This window comes from Cherax quadricarinatus, chromosome 46, assembly GCF_038502225.1.
Source record: "Cherax quadricarinatus isolate ZL_2023a chromosome 46, ASM3850222v1, whole genome shotgun sequence".
In the NCBI taxonomy this organism is placed as follows: Eukaryota; Metazoa; Arthropoda; class Malacostraca; order Decapoda; family Parastacidae; genus Cherax; species Cherax quadricarinatus.
The window spans coordinates 10242982-10262480 of NC_091337.1; the positions used below are offsets into that span (position 1 = coordinate 10242982).

At 41.9% G+C, this 19499-nt stretch overlaps 1 protein-coding gene across 3 annotated transcripts in view; it reads right to left on the minus strand.

Annotated features, from left to right (window-relative positions):
• Positions 1 to 1212: 1212 nt before the first annotated feature.
• Positions 1213 to 19499, minus strand: part of LOC128696680 (vesicle-associated membrane protein 3) — an 81103-nt gene continuing 62816 nt past the window's right edge. For 2 of the 3 annotated variants that reach the window (XM_053788025.2, XM_053788027.2), the window contains exons 2-4: positions 9106 to 9152; positions 7648 to 7785; positions 1213 to 3738 (exon numbers count right to left, since the gene is read on the minus strand). In XM_053788025.2, the coding sequence (XP_053644000.1) occupies positions 3508 to 3738; positions 7648 to 7785; positions 9106 to 9152 (416 nt within the window). In that variant the 3' untranslated portion in view covers positions 1213 to 3507. Of the gene's footprint in view, positions 3739 to 7647; positions 7786 to 9105; positions 9153 to 10364; positions 10509 to 19499 lie in introns of those variants that run through there. The other variant, XM_053788026.2, reaches the window with a different exon arrangement.

The following is a 19499-nucleotide window of genomic DNA, read 5'->3' on the forward strand; positions in this document are numbered from 1 at the left end:
GATGGGTGCCCTGCTCCTCTCTGAGAATTGTCAGGTTCCATTATCAGTCAGCCACATTCTGCTAGACTGTCCACTTTATCAATGAGCATGCAGAATATACCTCTGTCGTCGTCTTCGCTCCGCTGCTCTCTCTACCTTCCCTTCTCGCTGATGGACCCACCTTTCATCCGGATTCTCTCATTGACTTTTTGACAACAACTGACTTACTTCACAAACTCTGATACCTTCAGCCCTTTCTACCTCAGTCTCTTGCTACCCTCTACCCCTGCACTATCCCCTGGCCTGCTGTTTTCTGTAACCTACTGATCATCCCTTCCCCCTTCTGCCACCCAATACCCTCGCTTCCTTCCCTACCCTGCAGCGCTGTATAGCCCTTGTGGCTTAGCGCTTCTTTATTATAATAATTATTAGCTGTTCAGAGGGCCATGCAGAAACAAGCTGATATATACAGGGAAAGATCGCAGGCAGCAGGACTCGATACTACCACTACTGGGAGACGGGCAGAGTTTCCAGGTAACGCTCTTATCCAGTCAAATGCCTCACAAGCTGGGCAGCCTGGTTCACAAGGAAGGCTGCCCAGGTTGGGCAGAACGTGTATCTGGCCGAAGATCACGGCACGTCTCGCCCACAGTAATGTTTGCCGGTGCTACTCCCATCTTTACTTGTCGCAAGCATTGTATGAAAAGTGCTAAATTTGAACACATTTTGTTCACGCTTGAAGCTTTTAACTTTCATAGCGGCTTATAATTACCTATGAAGGTCATGCAGGGTAGTGTGTGCTAAAAGTATAGGCTCGATCAAAGATGAAGTATAAATAGTGAATTAGTTTTTAGTCCCCCCTCAAGGGAGGTTCTTTGATGCTAGTGAGGGGCTCGTCTACGGAATTGGCTGTGCTGCTGTTTCCTGAATGCCTTCCACCCCCGTCCCCTCCTCTCCACAGGCACTGTATAATTCCTACGGGTTTAGCGCTCCATGATAATTGAGTAGTCACTGGTCTCTTTTTTTTTATCATTAATAAGAGCATAATAGTAAGTTTCACTGCACCTGCAATAAAATCTTTCAAAAGGTTGAATTTAAAACTATAGTATAATTTTCTAGGTTTGTGTCATGTTAAGGGGGACGGGGGAGATGAGCCAGCAAGAGTGGACCTAGTATTCATTACAAGTGCATCCAACATAGGTAAATTAAAATGTTATAATTAAAAATTTAGACCGCTGTGAAATACCTTTATTAGTAGGAAAACCTATTACAGAATTTTTAGAGTAGCAGCAACGTCAGTGTTATCAAACTTTCCACTTCTGGGTAATATTTTCCTATTTTCATTATACCACCCAATGTACATTAGTTCTGTAATTAGATGGTAATGGGAATACCGTCTAGTGTTGCTGACACAAGCAATTTAAAATGTAATGTTTAGTCTGCTCAGGGGGCTTTTTAAAGGCTGATCAGATTAAACTAAGGCAAAACATGTTAGTTTCTAATTACTACAAGTATCAACGCCACACTAAAGTTCAAGTAGCACGTGAACTCTGTAAATCAAGCGATATGTAAGAAGACTAGATGCTTATTGACAAAGAAAAGCTGAACCCATAATCATAGTGCAGAGGTGGTGGTATAATTTAATGCCAAGGCTGGGCTTCTGGCACGGAAGGTAGTCATAACTTATGCGTGCACATGTATGAAGATTGCGTGCCCTACTAGGCTGTTACTGTAGTGAACTGTTAACACTTCTCAGAGTATGTGACTGGGGCCTCTTCAGATGTGTGTGAGACGAGGGGGGGGGGCAGTCAACTAAAATAACATTAAGAGCAATTAAGGTGCTAACTATTTAGGTGAACTAGAGTTAACTAATTAAAAGACCAAAAATTCTCCCTAATCCGAAAAGCCAGGTCCTAGCAGTCTAGGGACTGGTAGTACACAGCCTCCAGCGGATATCTAAGCTGATAACCTAACAATAATTAATAAAAATCTGAACTTTTACAGTTACGCAGCCTTACCAGCAACAAGACACCCTCTGCGACCTCTGGTAGGACCAAACCTAATTAACGAAGAAATTCACCTTAATTTCTAGCTCAAACCGGATATAATATGCAAGTTGCTTGGCCAGGTGGTTTAAGGCCTCAACGAGGCCTTAAACCACGTAACCTTCCTATATAAATATTCAGTAACGTCCTAAATACACCAAAACCTATCATTGACAGTTAAAAAATAAATACGAACTATTAAGCTAACTTGGGACTGCTTAGTCAGCTATAAATAACTTATTTGGTAAACCATGTACATTTTTTTAATAAAGTACGGAAAGCCTTAATGAAATTTTAGTAAATAAGATTACATACTATAATTCTCTCTCTCACACACACACACACACAGGGCCAGAAGCTAAGAATCGACCCCTGCAACCACAAATAGGCGAGTACACACACACACACACACACACACACACACCTTGCTATGCTAACCATCTCAGGGAAGGTCCTTTGAGGGGCTCTTGATGCCAGGGAATGAATGGACCTGATTGCCTCCCATTTCTGCAGGTGCTGTATGACCACTTTACTCCTAAATACAATATGGTAAGTTGCCTAGTAAATACAAACCTATTACATTCATGGGAGAAGCGCTGAACCCGAATGTTGCACGTGCCTTAGTACTCCGTATACGGTACTGTCTGGTCCGGTCTGATCCAAGTAGTACTATTTAGACCAGTCCAACTGTCCTGAATCCACGAATTACCTATGAATTATTACTTTATACCTTACCTTAATAAATTCCTATTGGATGGTTATAACTAATTTTTAAATGGGTGGACCGGTAAGCCAGCGGAAGGCCTCTGTCAAATGACCAAAAGCTCCAACGGCGGGTCATCATCTAAGACTCGCGTCAGGAAACACTTTTCCTGTTTCCTGACGAACCTAATCTAATAAATTCCTAAACATATTTATTTCATCCTAAATTAAGTATGCAAACCTCTCAAACTCCTTGAATAGGTGGCTGTGGCAACAGCTGCCGCTTTGATCAATGTACGGAGGCGCAGGTGGCCTACACACACACAGATCAAAGGCTTCGTACATTTTAAAGTTCCCAGTTATTTTTATACAAAATGCTGTCATCCTGCCACTAAGTTCGCTAACAAGGGCTGTGACATTGTCCTCAAAACTTCATTTGTGATTTAACGTAATAGGAGATCCCTTAATCCTGGTGAGCATCACTAATTTAATTGGGCCAGTCCTCCCCTTAGAATCTGACTGCCTGCCATTCTCCCAGGAACTGCATAGCTAAGAGTAGAGCTCCCCTTAAATGTGACAAAATAGAAAGTTCGTCAAATTTAGGAAAGAAAGTACAATGTTCTTTTACGGTCTAATATAAATCATGCAAACTATAATCTTAAATTTGTCAAAATCTCAAAATCAACTTAATTATTCTAATATCCCTTTAATATAATTCAAGGCACAAGTAATGCATACTGTGATAATTTTACTCTAGTACACTTCAACCCTATTCTCCCTGTCAATACATAATAGCTCTGGTCTTAATTGCATGCGAGGCATTAACTGGTTTAGGTGTAGTTGTAGTAGTGTCACCACCACTGTTGCTGCTTGGGATACCCACAGTAGCCACGATGATCACTACTATGACCAAGACTATAACACAGCCTAGTATAAGCATCATTTTTAGGTTCTTCCACCAGTACTTCCTCTTCAGTTTGCGTGAGGTTGTCTGGAACTCTGAAGCACTCATCTGCAAAGAAAGTATTCCAATCCATACATTATCGAATAATCATTTTATTCTTATAATAATAATATACTAAATAATATTTTTATTTACTACAAGTACATGTACAAAGTATACAGTCCTAGCTGACAACAATGACATACTACTATATAGAAAGTCCCTTGTTATGCTCCGCATTTCGGGCAAATTAGGTCAGTGTCCCAGGATGCGACCCACACCAGTCGACTAACACCCAGGTACCCATTTTACTGATGGGGAACATAGACAACAGGTGGAAAGAAACACGTCCAATGAAACTTCTACTCTGGCTGGGAATCGAACCCAGACCCTCGCCGTGTGAAGCGAGAGCGTTAACCACCAGGCCACCAGAGGCTGGTGAAAGTCTTCAGATTAAAGGTATTGTAACTACTACACATTTTTAGTCAAACCTGTCTTCCATTTCCTAGGTAACGTGTGAAATGTGCAGAATTAGAGTTTCCCTATATGTCAATAGTAACAGAGGGAGGAATGGTGGCGATTACCAGATATCGGCCCATTGCTTGTGAAAGGCATGTTCGCCATTTACTCGGCCATTAAATTAAAAGTTGGAAATCTTATGCTGTTACATTTGTAGGGCATTTGACTTTTCCAAGTTCAACCATATACTAAACTCAAAAACCATTAAAAAATCAAGAACCACCAACGAAATACCAGTTGACTTCGTTAAGAAATAATAATCTATGCAAACAGTTAAAAATTACCAGAAGAAATTTCAAAGACTTATCATTAATATCGCCTACAAGTTCCCAGAGGTACACCTTTAATAAAATAACCTCCTCCCTTCCCCAGAAGGTCTAATGAAAATTACGTGGAAAATCTCAAATCCATGGGAAAACTTAAATTTGAGAGTGGGCAGCACTTACCACAGAAGGGACAGTACCACCTGTTATCAGCGCACGAGTCACATGCATGTGCTCAGGTTCTCATTTTATATATCAGAACAGTTAAAAAAAGGGAGGGGGGGGGGGGCGCCTAGCATCCTCATCCTGTTGAACCCTAGGTAATGTTGCTCATCTTAGATTTTGCCACCGAAGTGGCTAGTTTATTGTGCACCCCATATCCATCCTGTGGACGGTAGCGCGAGAGCATGTGGATACACAAAAGGCCTAGGAACTAGGCCCCAAAGGGTTAACAGGAATACATATGGATTTATATCTACATATCTATAGTTCACTTATCTGTTACAAGCAAATTTAGGAAATTTGCTTAGTATATCTGGTATCTTATTTTCATTAATAAGATATCTTGACATGTCACATAGGTTATTATACTGTCTGTCTCTGTATTCCTCAATAAGTGGACAATTAAGCACATAGTGTTCAAGAGAGTGACCATATGCCTGATCACATAATTTACATTTAGTTTGATCATCATCTGTGTGTCTCCCAAACTGCCAGAAGTACTTGTAACCAAGCCTAAGCCTGGCCACTACAACATCAGTCAGTCTGTTCACATTGTAAGTTGCTCCATAAACATACTTATCTACGTTCATGTTATCATAGTGGGTTATAGATCTACTCAGGCTTCTAACTGCATTCCTATAACAATCATCTTCATTATTTACTTCTCTAATATTATTCCTAATGCTAGACACAGTTATACCAAAGTTATATTCTACGTTCTCCTTCTGGATACTCTTCTTGGCTAACATATCAACTTTATCATGAAGGAGTAACTGTGGCCAGTGAAACGAAGCTTGTTCTAGCGACTTCATAGCTAGTTTGATCCTCTCCCTGGACGCCGAAAACTGCTACAGCTAAGCCCTGTGATTCTGCATTTGAGTGCAAACTCTTGCCTGTTCTCAAGGTCGGATTATATCAGTCAAAAATTACAATAAATTGTTGAATACATATGAACATAGTTGAAACAACCATTTAGGTACTTATTTTCAACTAATTCGATAAAATATTCAATTAACTACCAGCTCAGAATTATTTTTGTTACCATACATTAACTTTACAACAATTACTAAAGATCATAGGTACTTCCCCAAAAAATATTTGGCAGTTCATTATCCTAGTTTATATAATATTTCTAACTGGGATAGTTCATTAAATCATCGCCGTTCTAAAATTTGTAATACTGTTTAAATAGATAAAACCATTTTTAGGTAATTATTTAAATTTATCGAAAATCAATTATTTAAACCCTGAACATGTCATTTTTCTTTAAGCAATAAACCCTCATGGGTAAGTAGTGGAGATGCGATCCTCTGTCTACTAATCACAGTCTGGTCCTTACCCAGTCGCGGTATTGCAAACCGCCGAACTCACAAATAGGAAGTCTCTCCCTTGTACACATTACATTACATTAGTTTAAGACTAGTAGTCTTAAACTAATTTATTGTTTTTAATGCAATAACGCTAATATGGAGCGAGAAGAGTAACATTAATCCATCATGCAACAGAACAAACTAAACGAGTGAGCCCATTTTCAGCAGGATCCAGGAGCTCAGCACCACCACCCTAACAATCTCAGCACTACCGGGATTTTCACAGCTGCTAAATCTACCATTACCTCGTGAATTTTTACATGGTTGACTGGTAAGCCAGAGCAGGGTCTCGAATGACAGATCTTTAGAGTAGGCTATCATAACTAAAAAAAATATTTCTATTATTATCTATAAGCGAAGTACCATCTTTTCCACCCAAAAGAATGTTCCAGACTGGGTTCCTCAGAAATGTCATATATTAGTGTGGCAGACTACTTCTAAAGTTTAAATATTTCTGCATCTCTTAAAAAAAAAAGAGATATATGTAGGCAACAATAATTTAGGGATTATTTACCGTTATACACGTAAATACAGCATCAATAACTCTCGCAGTTAAGTTGCTGTATAGCCCTTGTGGCTTAGCGCTTCTTTTTGATTATAATAATAATAATCGCAGTTAAGTTTTAAGTCTAGCCACTTCAAAATGACGGCTAAGCGAGATGACAGCTGCCAGCACAGAACTTCCCACTAGTGCAAATCTTGGCACTTGTGAAATAAATTTAGGGTGTACATGTAAGGTTAAGCGCGTTTATCTAGACCAGTGGTTCCCAAACTGTGGGTAAATTACCCCCTGGGGGTAATTTAACCATTTTGTGGGGTAATGGAGGGGTGACAAAAAAAGTTATGAATTCTGAAAATCAAGAAAACAATGCGGTACCCGGTATGAGGATTATTGTTAACTTTGTCTTAGTATATAAAGTTGTAAAGTAAACCTATTATAAGAAGTAATAAAGTTAAACCAAATAACAATAAACATCAAAAACTAATATACAGTATTAGAAAAGAAATATATAGCTAAGTGTGTGGAAACCCAAAAGTATTTTGACAAGTATGCTTCAGGACAAAAGTCACTCAGTAGCCCAGATCGACCTGTCCAGTACGCATCACTCACTTCCTGAGGCTGCCTCTATTTCACACTGTCAGTTTATCTGTGAGCATCAGCCGAGGTAGACATAAGCTGGTATGTACGTGTACTGCCCTGTGCAGTATATAGTTAGTATTTACCCACTGTTACTGTGAATTTGTAGCTATTATTAATTTTATATATAATGTATGTGTGGTTCTTACGTTTTCAATGGTTTTGCTAGGATTAGCAGAGTATGCGAGGCTGTATACGTTCACGTTTAGCCATATATATCAATAATAACAACATTTTGTGAAAGGGGTAACATGCTTTATGTGGCATGTTAAATTGGGTAACAAGCTGAGAAAGTTTGGGAACCACTGATCTAGACCATCTTTACTGGCCAAGTTTTGGTCCTGTGATCATAGCTCTAAATGAAAGATTTGGAGTGACCAAGGTTAAGTAATGATGCCCTACGTTCTTTTATCCATGTGTATCACTGTACCCTCTACCTTCATTATTTTGTATAGTGAACACTTACAGTGAGGTTATTGGCACGCACGTCCAGCTCGTTGAGTTTATCTTCTCTCTCTATGATGCGCTCCACGTTGGTTTTCATTATGTCCACTACTTCATTGACCTGCTGCTGCGTCTGCTCCAGCCGGGTCCTCGACGCCACCTACGTTGGAAACAATTTATTCATGGGGAAGCGGTAAACCAGTAAGAATATTACAGCGTCTGGAGAATATGGATTAATTATTCAAACCCAAGGAAAGATACTACAGCTGAAACTTTTAATCGAGAGCCCTTCACAGGCATCAAGCTACCCCTTCACAGGTATCAAACTACCCCTTCACAGGCATCAAGCTACCCCTTCACAGGCATCAAGCTACCCCTTTCCCTGGGAAGGGTAGGGGCACTCAAACTATTAGTAATTGCCATTAACTCGCCATGTAAATAAATTTATAAAAAAGAGGATTTTAACTTCGTAAATTTACAGGGAAAGAAAGGCCGTGAAAGTCATACAGCGTCTTGGGAATGGAAGCTAATCAGATTTGATTCCTTGTATCAATGTCAGCTGTATAGCCCTTGTCCCCTCAAGGAAGGTTCCTTGATGTTGGTGAGGGGCTCTTGATTTAGGGAATTGGATCTGTGCTCCAGTTCCCCGAATTAAGCCTGAATGCCTTCCACATCCCCCCCCAGGCACTGTATAATCCTCCGGGTTTAGCGCTTCCCCCTTGATTATAATAATAATGTATAGCCCTTGTGGCTTAGCGCTTCTTTTTTATTATAATATAATATGTATCAATGTCAGTAATTAGATATACTTGTATAGTATGCATACTACACAAGTATATTTCTGGACAGACTCCAACACAAAGGCTCCTTTTCCTACAGGAGCAAGAGCTATTAAATGCATGCACTCAAACAGGTCGCACCATGTTAGTTTTGAAGGGCAGATCAGGACCAATTCCCTAGATCAACAGCCCCTCTCAATGTTCACATTTTCCAACCTTTTCCTGAGAGTCCTTACTGTCTGCACTACCTTTCATCCACTAGATCGTGTTACTGCGCTATAAACATTATAGCTGTATAGCCCTTGTGGCTTAGCGCTTCTTTTTTTATTATAATAATAATAATGCGCTATAAACATTATAGCTGTATAGCCCTTGTGGCTTAGCGCTTCTTTTTTATTATAATAATAATATAAACATTATATTCACAGTAAAAATTCGAAACGCGTAAGGGCCATTGTGCTAAAAGTTACCCACTGAATTAAATGAATGTGCTGTCTGCTTGCTTCACTGAAGGATGGACAAGTAATATTTTCGATTTTCATTAAGTAAAGATTCTGGCTAAAATTTTAGCAATTTTTTAAAGGAAATTATTTTTTATCTCTTAGTCACTATTCCATGATTTACAGGAACCGGAGGTGTTACCCAGTCAGTACTAAAGTGCAATTTTAAAATCACCCTTAGAAGAAATTTGAATGGCTTACCTCTGCTGGGTCTTTAGAAGACTGGTTCTCCGGATGCATCATGGTGCCTGTGGAAGGTAGAAAATGTATTGAAAAATGCAAATATTAACATTACACTAACAGAATAAAAAGACTGGCCCTTTCCTGGATTTTAGCAAAACCAAAACTGATTTCAGATAACCCGGGACGTGACAGGTTTACCTTTCGCCTGTCATTTTCTTTCATAACAAGAGGAAAGCGTTAAATTCTTTGAAGTCTTCTAACTTCAAAGAATTTTTTTTTTTTTACACTATACGGGAAAGCACCAAACTTAAGGCCATATAACGCCTAGGGAATAAGCGGTGGGGCCGAGGCAATGAAGAGAGATTCGTTATATAAAAGAACCTTCACCAGCAACACTGACCCTTGTTGTCCTCGATTGCAGTATTTGCTCGAAAGTTTACCACTGCAGACTGTCCTAACCATTTTCTATGCTTAAGCTAGTTTACCTGTATGTGCTCTCTGAGGGTGAAGGGAAGTACCTTTCCCTCTTTCTGGATCAAGTCTTATGGCTTCAAATATCCCTAGTGCTGTCTGACCCCTAAGGTTTAGCGCTCCGTGAGAAATTGTATTCGCCATCTGGGTTTAGATTAAAGTTTACCAATTATAAGCAAGAGATGCAATAATTTAAAGAGAGTTTAGTGTTACGAACAAACTAAAAACCTGAAGACCAAGCATGGAACTCCAATAACCAGCAGCACCCGGAGAGAGGATTTTGATCCAAGGAATCTGACCTAACCTCCCCTTGCATGGAACCTGATTGCCTCCCATAACTCTGTGCTGTATGACCCCTACTGGTTTAGCACTCCTAATAATCAATCTCTCCGTTTCCCAAATTTCTTTCTGGTAGTATGGAATACTCAAGCAGACTGACGAAGAGTGATTACCGCATAAACGATCAACAGAACAGCTAAGTAAAGGATTTTTTTGAAATTTCAAGGCCGATTTATACGATACTTTAGTTTTTAAACGTCTGCAAAAAAAAAAAAAATGCAGGAACTAATTACTGTGTTAAGTTTCAAGCCTGTCAACTGAACCAGTTGTCTATGTTCCCATCGGTAAAATGGGAACCTGGGTGTTAGTCAACTGGTGTGGGTCGCATCCTGGGACAAAACTGACCTAATTTGCACGAAATGCTCAGCATAACAAGGGGCTTTCTATGTAGTAGTATGTCACTTTGCCATATTTTGCAAACCAACACACTACGCAGTGTATATATACTGTGAACGAGAGATACATACCATTGTGTAAACGTATATATCCCGCGGATCTTGCTGCCATGGTGGAAAGGGACGGTAAAGAAGACCTTGGCGCTCAAGGTGACATCTATGATTACTTGAGACAGTCTTCAGGCTGACTAGCAAGTCTTCCTTGCTGCTTGGGCGGTCGTAACAGCTCGACTCATAGATCAAATCTCAACCAGCTTCATGAAACTTCAAATAAGTTGAACACAAGTGACTGAGTAATGAAACTCAACAATGGAATCTATGGTCCGTTAGCTTTACATCCTATATACTGAGGGTAATTAAATGGGCATTTCATTTGCGCAATGCCTGCAAGAATACTTTAATCCCTGAAAAGGAACTAAATACACATCTCGGTGTATATACCAAAATTACATTAGCTACCACCCCAACCTTCTAATCAACGCCAGGACATCACTGGCAAAAAACGTCAAGTGTGTCATTGTGACACTGGCGTATTACCTTTGTAAATTGTGAATTCATTACCTCTGTAACTTGCTCAGCCATCAAAACTTTGAGGCCCAGTCCCTGGACCCATTATGTACCTCTGTAATCTTTTGACTCCCGCCCACAGGATGGGTATGGGGTGCATAATAAACATATTAAACTAACTAAACTAACGTTAAGACGTATTGTTTGACAGGCTCTGTTCTGTTCACGCTTCAAAAGTTTCTTTCACTTTTTTAATTGTCGTTATGGCATGTTATAATAGGTTAAATTTTGCTTCGAGACAATTTAACCTAGCCAAAGCTAATTCAGCCTAGCCTAAATCACATATATCGTGCATTTTGCTTAAAATCGCGTGAACGAAATCAGCGTTTGTATTAGAATGAGCTGCAGATGTTCGTGAACTTAATATTGTGAGGCTTGGAATAGTGTTCAACTCTCTCAAATGCATCTTCCACCCAGCGAGTCCTATGATTTTACAAGCTTGATGCTAGTACAGGGCACTAGCACAGGATGTATACACCGAGAGGTGAATATCTCTCAATGTATATACACTGAGAGTTTAATCCCTAAAATGCAGATTAAAGTAGTGTATTCTTCACTAATGGAAAGGCAAGATTGTCTGGTAGTTAACAGGTTAAATGCACTCTAAGCGACTCGTGTAGTCGATAGCCTTTCAACCCCCTTAACCAACCCAAAGAAATGAAGCTACTCTCCCCATTCTTGAGTCAAACCTGATTACCTAGCATAAAATGGTTATAATCATAACCATAATTTTTAAGGGGATGGGCCGGTAAGCCAGCTGAAAGCCTCGGTCAGTTGACTAAAAGCTCTAGCGGCGGGTCATCATAAGACTAAAGACCCGCGTCAGGAAACACTCATCCTGTTTCCTGACAAATCTTATCTGATCTAACCCGATTACCTTGCATTCCCTGGGTGTTATATGAGCCTCACGGAGTTAACGTCCCTCCCCTTCCCCCAAGAATATAACTAAAAAAAAAATGAAAGGTTAACCGATAATAATATGCAGTGTTGATACAGGCACTTGAACCCTCCGACTGCTGCTATGATGGAATATACATTCAGGGATATATACGGACAGGTGTATACCCCTGACTGTATTTACAATGAAAGTTTACTTTAATTCCCATTCTTGAAATTAAATTAGTTTCCTTGACTGGTAGCGAACAGGTTATATGCAGCACTGATAACTCTCGTGCAGGCAATTGGCTTTAAATCCAATTAAAGAACCAATAACTCCAATTTATATCATTCGTCGCTCGACCTCTGTAGTGAGCGGACGTGCGTTACACTGCCCTCTGCTGGCCGTTGAGACAAGCTGAGATTTTCTCAATATGGCGGAGCAAATACGAAGGCGGATCAACACTGTATACAGCTGGTGCGTGGGGCTGTGACGGCCCAAACAGCTTGTTATCCTACCAGCCATCATCAGGGAGACTTATGGTGTAGCTGATGAACTTTATGGAGTGGCGCTTAATGGAGCCTATAGGGTCTTCGTTAAGCTAAGAGCAACGAGTGTCTATGAGCAGTTAGTCACCAAATATCAAGACCGTTGTGTGGTTGTCAACCCGGCAGTCACAGTGAGGCTCATCGATGTTTCACGTTACTACACATGGGTTAAGGTACGAAACGTGCCTTTTGAAGCTGATGAGACGGACTTACGGCAGGTATGGGACTGTACATGTGGCGACCGTCGGAAAGTGGACGGTGGGCGCATATGCTGGCCTCCTTGAAGGTACCTTCTCGCTGAAAATGTCTTTGAAACATCCCATACCGTCGTATGTAGTGATGAATGAATTTCGTACGCAAGTGATGGTGTCCTATGCTGGGCAACACTGCACTTGTCGTCTCTATGGCGAGTATGATTATGCTGCAGCACAATGTGGCCGCCAACAGTGGAAGAAGGACGTAGGGTGGCCACCAATGGAAGAGACCGTCCAGGAGGTGACTATTGTGCCTGAGTCGGGTGCACGTCCAAAGTCGTCGTTGTGAAGTGAAGAGGTGGAGCGAGAGGAGCTGATTGAGGACTCTTGTATGACTCTACCTGGAGATCCTTCCTCCATTGGCCTGGTCATACTGGGTGTGGAGGGCAGGATAGTGGCGGAGGAGAGAGTGGACCACACATTAGCGAATGTGGAGCTGGTTGAGAAACAGGCTGCTGGGATGGATGTCATCACTGTAGAGGCAGTGGTGCACAATGAAGGCCTTCTGGAGGTAGCTATGGAGGCAGTGGGAGGATCATGCAAACGGGCGGCAGCATTGTCAGACTCTGATGATGTTCTCACCCCGGCGCAGAGGCCTGGTAAGAAGGTGTGGGCAGAGGTGGCACGAGGCTGCCCTAAGGGGCCAAGGGGTCTGGCAGTAGACACTGGAAGACCTCCGGCATCTGGTCGTGTACATGGTGGTAAACGCCGGCAGGCGTCTAAAAGCTCTAAAAGCGGATCAGTGCCGACAGGGCACAAGGTATAGCTGGCTTAAAGTGTGTTTCAGTAAATGTAAATGGGTTGCGAGACAGAGTGAAGTGCATGTGGTTTTCTACGAAGGTATGGAGTGGATGTGGCTTTTGTGCAAGAGCACAATTATAAAGCCTGGTGTGAGTTGGTACTGGATAGATTTCAGGTGTTGCACATTCACCTCGATTGAAAGGGGTGGTTGCTATACTTTTGCGAGAGACCAGCCCATTTGTTATGTATCGTAGTGAGGTAGGGGAGGAAGGACGGGTCGTGTGAGTGGATGGGCTGTGGATAGGGGAGAGGGTCGCACTAGTGTGTGTCTATGGGCCCGCAGAGGGGGATGGTCGTGTCAAGACTGCCTTTGTGAGGGATGTGTTAGTGTACCACCTCCAGTCGCTTCCCCCCATGGCGGTTGTGGGGGGTGACTGGAATTGTGTGGTGAGAAGGAAAGATGTGGAGCCTAGAGGGGCAGGGTTTCACTCTGTAGTGTTAGGGGATCTTTTGAGAGGGGCGGGGTTGTGGGATGTAGCTACAGGTGAGGCGTGGGAGGTGCAGCACACGTTTGTACGATGAGGGTATGCTGCTCGTCTGGACCGTTTGTACGTAACACAGACTGCAAGGGTGGAAAGGGTGTGTGTGGTGGACGTAGCATATTCAGATCATCGGGCGGTAATTGTTGAAGTAGGGTGGGATGGGTTGCCTAAGAGGCATAGGAGTTTTTGGAAATTGAATGTTTGGCTCCTTGAAGATGGAGGGGGAGGGAGGGGTTTGCGCAATTGTGGAGGGAGTTGTGGTTGGGAGGGGAAGCTGTTGGGGATATGTTGGCGTGGTGGGATGGAGTGGCAAAGAGGAGAATTAGGGCGTATTATGTTAGACAGGGCAAGGGGGAGGCTCAGATGACTTTTGGGCTTATAAGATATTTAGAGGGGCGGTTGAGGGATTGTTATGGGAGAGGGGTGGGGGTAGGGGCTATCCTGTGGAGGAAATAGAGGGGCTGAAGCAACGCATCATGGAATTGCAGACTCAGAAGTTTGATGCAGTGCGGGTTAAGGGTGGGTTAGAGGAAGTTTTGTGGGGTGACAGGCCGTTGGTGTGTGTTCTGTGGGGGCAGCGGAAATGTCAGGCGGCTACAGAGATGGAATGTTTGTTAGTGCAGGAGGAGGTTGGAGATTTTCGTGTGGGGCAGGTGCTTCGTACGACAGAAGGGATGGGTTGTTATGTGGATGAATGGTTTGGGACTTCTTTGAGGAGTGGTGGAGTGCAGGGGGGGGCGTTAGAGCAGTTGGGAGGGCATGTGGTCAATGTACTGAGCAGGGGGGACCGTATGGCGCTGGGTGGGGACATTGATGAAGGGGAGGTGTGGCGGGCATTATCGGGAATGAGTAGAGGTAAATCCCCGGGAATTGATGGTCTGCCATGTGAGTTTTACTTACAAAATTGGGACATACTTAAGGAGTTCTTGGTGAGGTTGTTGAACGCGATGAAAAACAAAGGTGAGCTGGGGGTTTTGCAAGCAACTGCAGTGGTAGTCTTGGTCCTGAAGGTGGCCAGTCCACGCATGGTGAAGGACTATAGGGTTATTTCTTTACTGTGTGCGGATTATAAGTTATTTGCTAAAATATTGGGGAATAGGTTGAAGTGTGTGATCAATAGGGTGGTGGCAGCGGGCCAGTATGGGGTGCTGGGAAGGACCATGTATGAGGGGCATGGGGTGATTTGGGGGTTTGTGGAGAGTGTGCAAGGAATGGAGGGGGGGGTGTTGGCCTTAGATTGGAGGGCCGCATATGATAGTGTCGAGAGAGATGCGTTGTGGTGGATACTGAGGAGACAAGGGTTTGGGGATGAGATTGTGAGGTGGATACATACGTACCATAGAGCAGGTGTACGGGTGCAGGTGAATGGAAGGGTGGGGGAGTGGATCCCTATGGGTAGAGGTCTGTGGCAGGGATGTCCTTTATCCCAACTACTTTTTGCATGTTTGCAGGATCCGTTTTACAGAGCGATGAAGGTATGTGTGAGGGGGGAGCAACAGGGGTGGGTGGGACCAGGCGTGCCGGGAATTGTCGGTTATGTAGATGACACAACGATTCTTGTGCGGGAGGGGGAAGGTTTAGGAGGGGTGGGGAGGATTGTGGACCTGTTTGGAGAGGTGACTGGTATGAGGGTGAATGTAGAGAAGTCTACGTTTATGGGGTTGGGGGATTGGGAGGGGAAGGTGGGGGGAGAGGGTAGTGGGAGGTGGGGTGTTGTGAATTGGGTTAAGATTTGTGGGATTGAGTATATGCAGGATGTACAGCAAGCTAGGATGGTTAATTCTGGGAGTGTCGTGGAAAGGGTGAATAGACGGTAGGATGGGTTGTGGCCGGGACATTTAACGCTTCATCAGAGGGTTATTGTAGTAAACGTCTTACTATATAGTAAAATTTGGCATGTAGTCACTATGTACCCTTTATTGCAATCAGATATTGCGGCATTATTGAGGAGAGTCTTTAGGTTTATTTGGGGGTCGGGATGTGATTGGTTATGGAGGGGGGTTGTAACTCTCCCAGTGCACAGAGGCGGGCTGGGGTTAATTAATTTAAAGAGTAGGATTATGAGTGTATATGTAAAGAGGGGGTTTCTCCGAGTGGGGGGTGTAAAGGTGGTGGGTTGCATCTTTTGTTTGAGGATATCAGAAGATGGTGGGGAGGGAAGGATTTGCGTGTGTGAGGACATGTTGCGGGTGCTCTTGTATGTTAGGGATACAACACACATGAGGGTGGGGGTTTTAGAGAAAGTGGTGGGGGAAAGGGAAGTGCCGTCTGTGGAAGGAGTGTATCCAATGTATGCATGGGGGGATATTTGGGATAGGTTGTGTAGGATCCGCATCCAGCTGCGGGGGCGGGAGGTGATGTTCCGGTTCCTGCATGGTATCCTGCCATCAGGTGCGGTTCTTCGAGACAGGAGGATTCGTGAGGAGGGCGTCTGTGGGGTTTGTGGGGGTGAGGATACAGCCTTTCATGCAGTCTATTTCTGTGAACGATTGGGGGATGTGCGGGAGTGGATGGGGAGAGTGGTACAATGGGTCGGAGGGGGGGGATTTCAGTCTTGCGGGCTCTAAGTTTGGATGTGGGAGGGGTGGGAATCCCTGTGCAGCGGGCACTTGGGTACCTTATTGTGGATTTTGTGTATGTGTCGTGGGCAATGAGGGGTCAGGTGGAGGGGGGGGTGCGTAAAAGAGTATTGGCGGCAACCTTTTATCGTACGCCGTGTCGGAATCGGGTTCTTTATGGGATAAGGTGGGAGAGAGATTTCCCTGTATGCTATTGTGGTTTAACGGTGGGGGTTCTCTTGGGGATGTAGGAGGGGAGGAGGTCAGGGGATGCGGCGGGCTGGTCTCCCCGGGGGGGGGGCTAGTGTGTGAGAGTATGACTGGAACACCTCTTATATGTTAAAGAGACATGGTGTTTTATGGTGTGTAGGTTATGAGAGTATTGGGTATGAGGTTTGCCGTGTGTTGTAGCGTCAGTATATATTGTGCTTCTTTTATTATGGTAAAGCGGTATGCGTGTGGATGAGGGGGACAAGACAAACTTATAACGTCACTATTGGTGATCATACGTTTTCATGCCACGTGTGGATGTGGAGCCCATGGGCTCGATATGAATGTTAGACTTGTTTCATGAATGTTAGGTGTAATCGAAGGTTTTAGTTTATATATTTTTGGACGCATATTTTGGTCTTATTGATACAATTCTTGAGTAATTTCCTTTTTTTCGAGTCGTGACGTGTTATTTTATTTTTGGTTTGTATGTATGATATGTGGTAGGTGTGAAAATTTTGTGATAAATATTTATATATGATGGTTTGTTTTCATTTCACGTTTATATAATAGGTTATAAACCTGGTATTGTGTTGCTGTTAAGATAAGAGATAAGATTTCGTTCGGATTTTTAACCCCGGAGGGTTAGCCACCCAGGATAACCCAAGAAAGTCATTGCGTCATCGAGGACTGTCTAACTTATTTCCATTGGGGTCCTTAATCTTGTCCCCCAGGATGCGACCCACACCAGTCGACTAACACCCAGGTACCTATTTGCTGCTAGGTGAACAGGACAACAGGTGTAAGGAAACGTGTCGAATGTTTCCACCCGGCGGGAATCGAACCCGGGCCCTCCGTGTGTGAAGCGGGAGCTTTAGCCACCAGGCCACCGGGCTAGGTGTAGTTTCTTGATGTAAGTTTTTGGCTAGATTACAAAAGGTTGTTGTAAAGTAGTAATGAATTAAAATTACAAGAACTGTTTGATTATAACATGTATATTGATGGGGTTTATTTTCACTGTGATGGTCTACATGCAGGTTGTAGCGAGTGTTAAGACGTATTCTTTTTGTGTCGGATTTAGTATAGGAATTATTGTAACAGTAATAATGAGTTTCAGGTTTTGTGATTCCAGATGTTTTCTTTAATGTTTATTTATATATGTAATGCTGTATTGGTTTTAAATAAAATAAAAAAAAAACTCCAATTTATAACTGATACTGCAAGTACTGCAGGATAAATACATTGAGAGATGCACATATCTTAGTAACATAGTACAATAAATAAACTGAAAAATATATACTGCTGAAGACGGCTGCAGTAAAAGACAGAAATATACAATACTCATCCGTCACGTATGCATAGCATACATTTAAATATGTATTGTGTTTTCTAAATAAAATATAAAAAACAAAATACTCATCCGTCATATTACCTACATATGGGCCATCTCTCAGTGTGTATACACAGGGTTTACCTTAATCTTTATTTTAGGGATTAATAAACCCTTAATGTTAGTAATAATGCAGCCTTAATTCCCCATATGCAATGGCTAGGCCTTAAACGTAACAAGATAACCAGTATTGTACTACACCCAGAGTATATCTCTACATACAATGAATTTACTTCATTTCCTGTCTTATTAATGAAAGGATCTTCGGTGAGGCTCTTCTTTAGATTCGTCTCTCCGCCACACAAGTTTGTCCGGCGATTATCCTCCTAAACTAACCTAATCTAAATTAAAGATAATCTACTTTAATACTGACTAAGATATTATGTGGGCAAAACCATGTCGCACTGACTCAAAAAGACAAAAAAAACGAAAAAAATCACTTTGTTACATACAGTATGATAGTTGTAACAAAGTATGATAGTAACATGCAGTATGATAGTTGCACTTGATTTTAACCAAGCCGAAGTCTTGTTGCCAACGCTATGCAAACCATTCATTGATTGCAGCCGTTGAGAATAGGCACAATTAAGGTATTTCATGAAAAAGAGACCACACCATTTTTAAAAAATAAAACTGATAAGTTGGTAATTATACATTATAATAATCCCAACCTTCTTCTAAGTAGAATACACCAGCATTGTAAATTTGAAGCCGATCTGGAGAGATTTTCTAAAGACATAGCACGGAAACCAAAATCAGAAATAGTCTATATAAAATTAACCAGGGAGCACCTGAACATGCCAACAGCTGGATAAACCATTCCCTACTTGTAATACACCAGTGATGAAAAAAGAAACTGAAGTGGGTTGGATGATTCTTTCTCAAGCCATAAACGAGAATTTTGGAGGAAGAAGTAAAAAAAAAAAATGCAAACCAATAAAAGGTACCCCTAAGTGATACCTAATTTTTTTTTTTTTATTTTATTGAAAACTTACATGGTACCAAAATATAGACATAAAAACTTTTTGTCAAAAGACAAGAAAACAAAACTTACACAATTTATAATCTCACCACAAAATATACCTAATCCATTGAACTAAACCCTTACACTATAGTATCTCTCTCTCAATCCCTTTCAATGTGCAGGATGATAAACCCTTGCAGCCACATAATAGTGGTAACCCCCCTTTTCATGTACTTAGCCTGAAACAATGTGCATATATACACATGACATGACAAAAGTGTATAACCTAAATCAAAAAGAATCATGTTATTTTTTGACAGTTAGTACATACAAACTAACAGATCTTAGCATTTACTAACTTACATTTTATAAAAGTTATATATAAATAAAAACTAACAAACAACTAACAAAATATGAAAAATTGTTCAAATAAATGGACCAACAATAACTTTTACACAATACAAAACGTCAAAAAAAATCTTATGCTAAACATAAAAGTTTTATACAATGTTAGATTCAGTACTAAGTCTAATATATACACTTCATGCAAACTTAT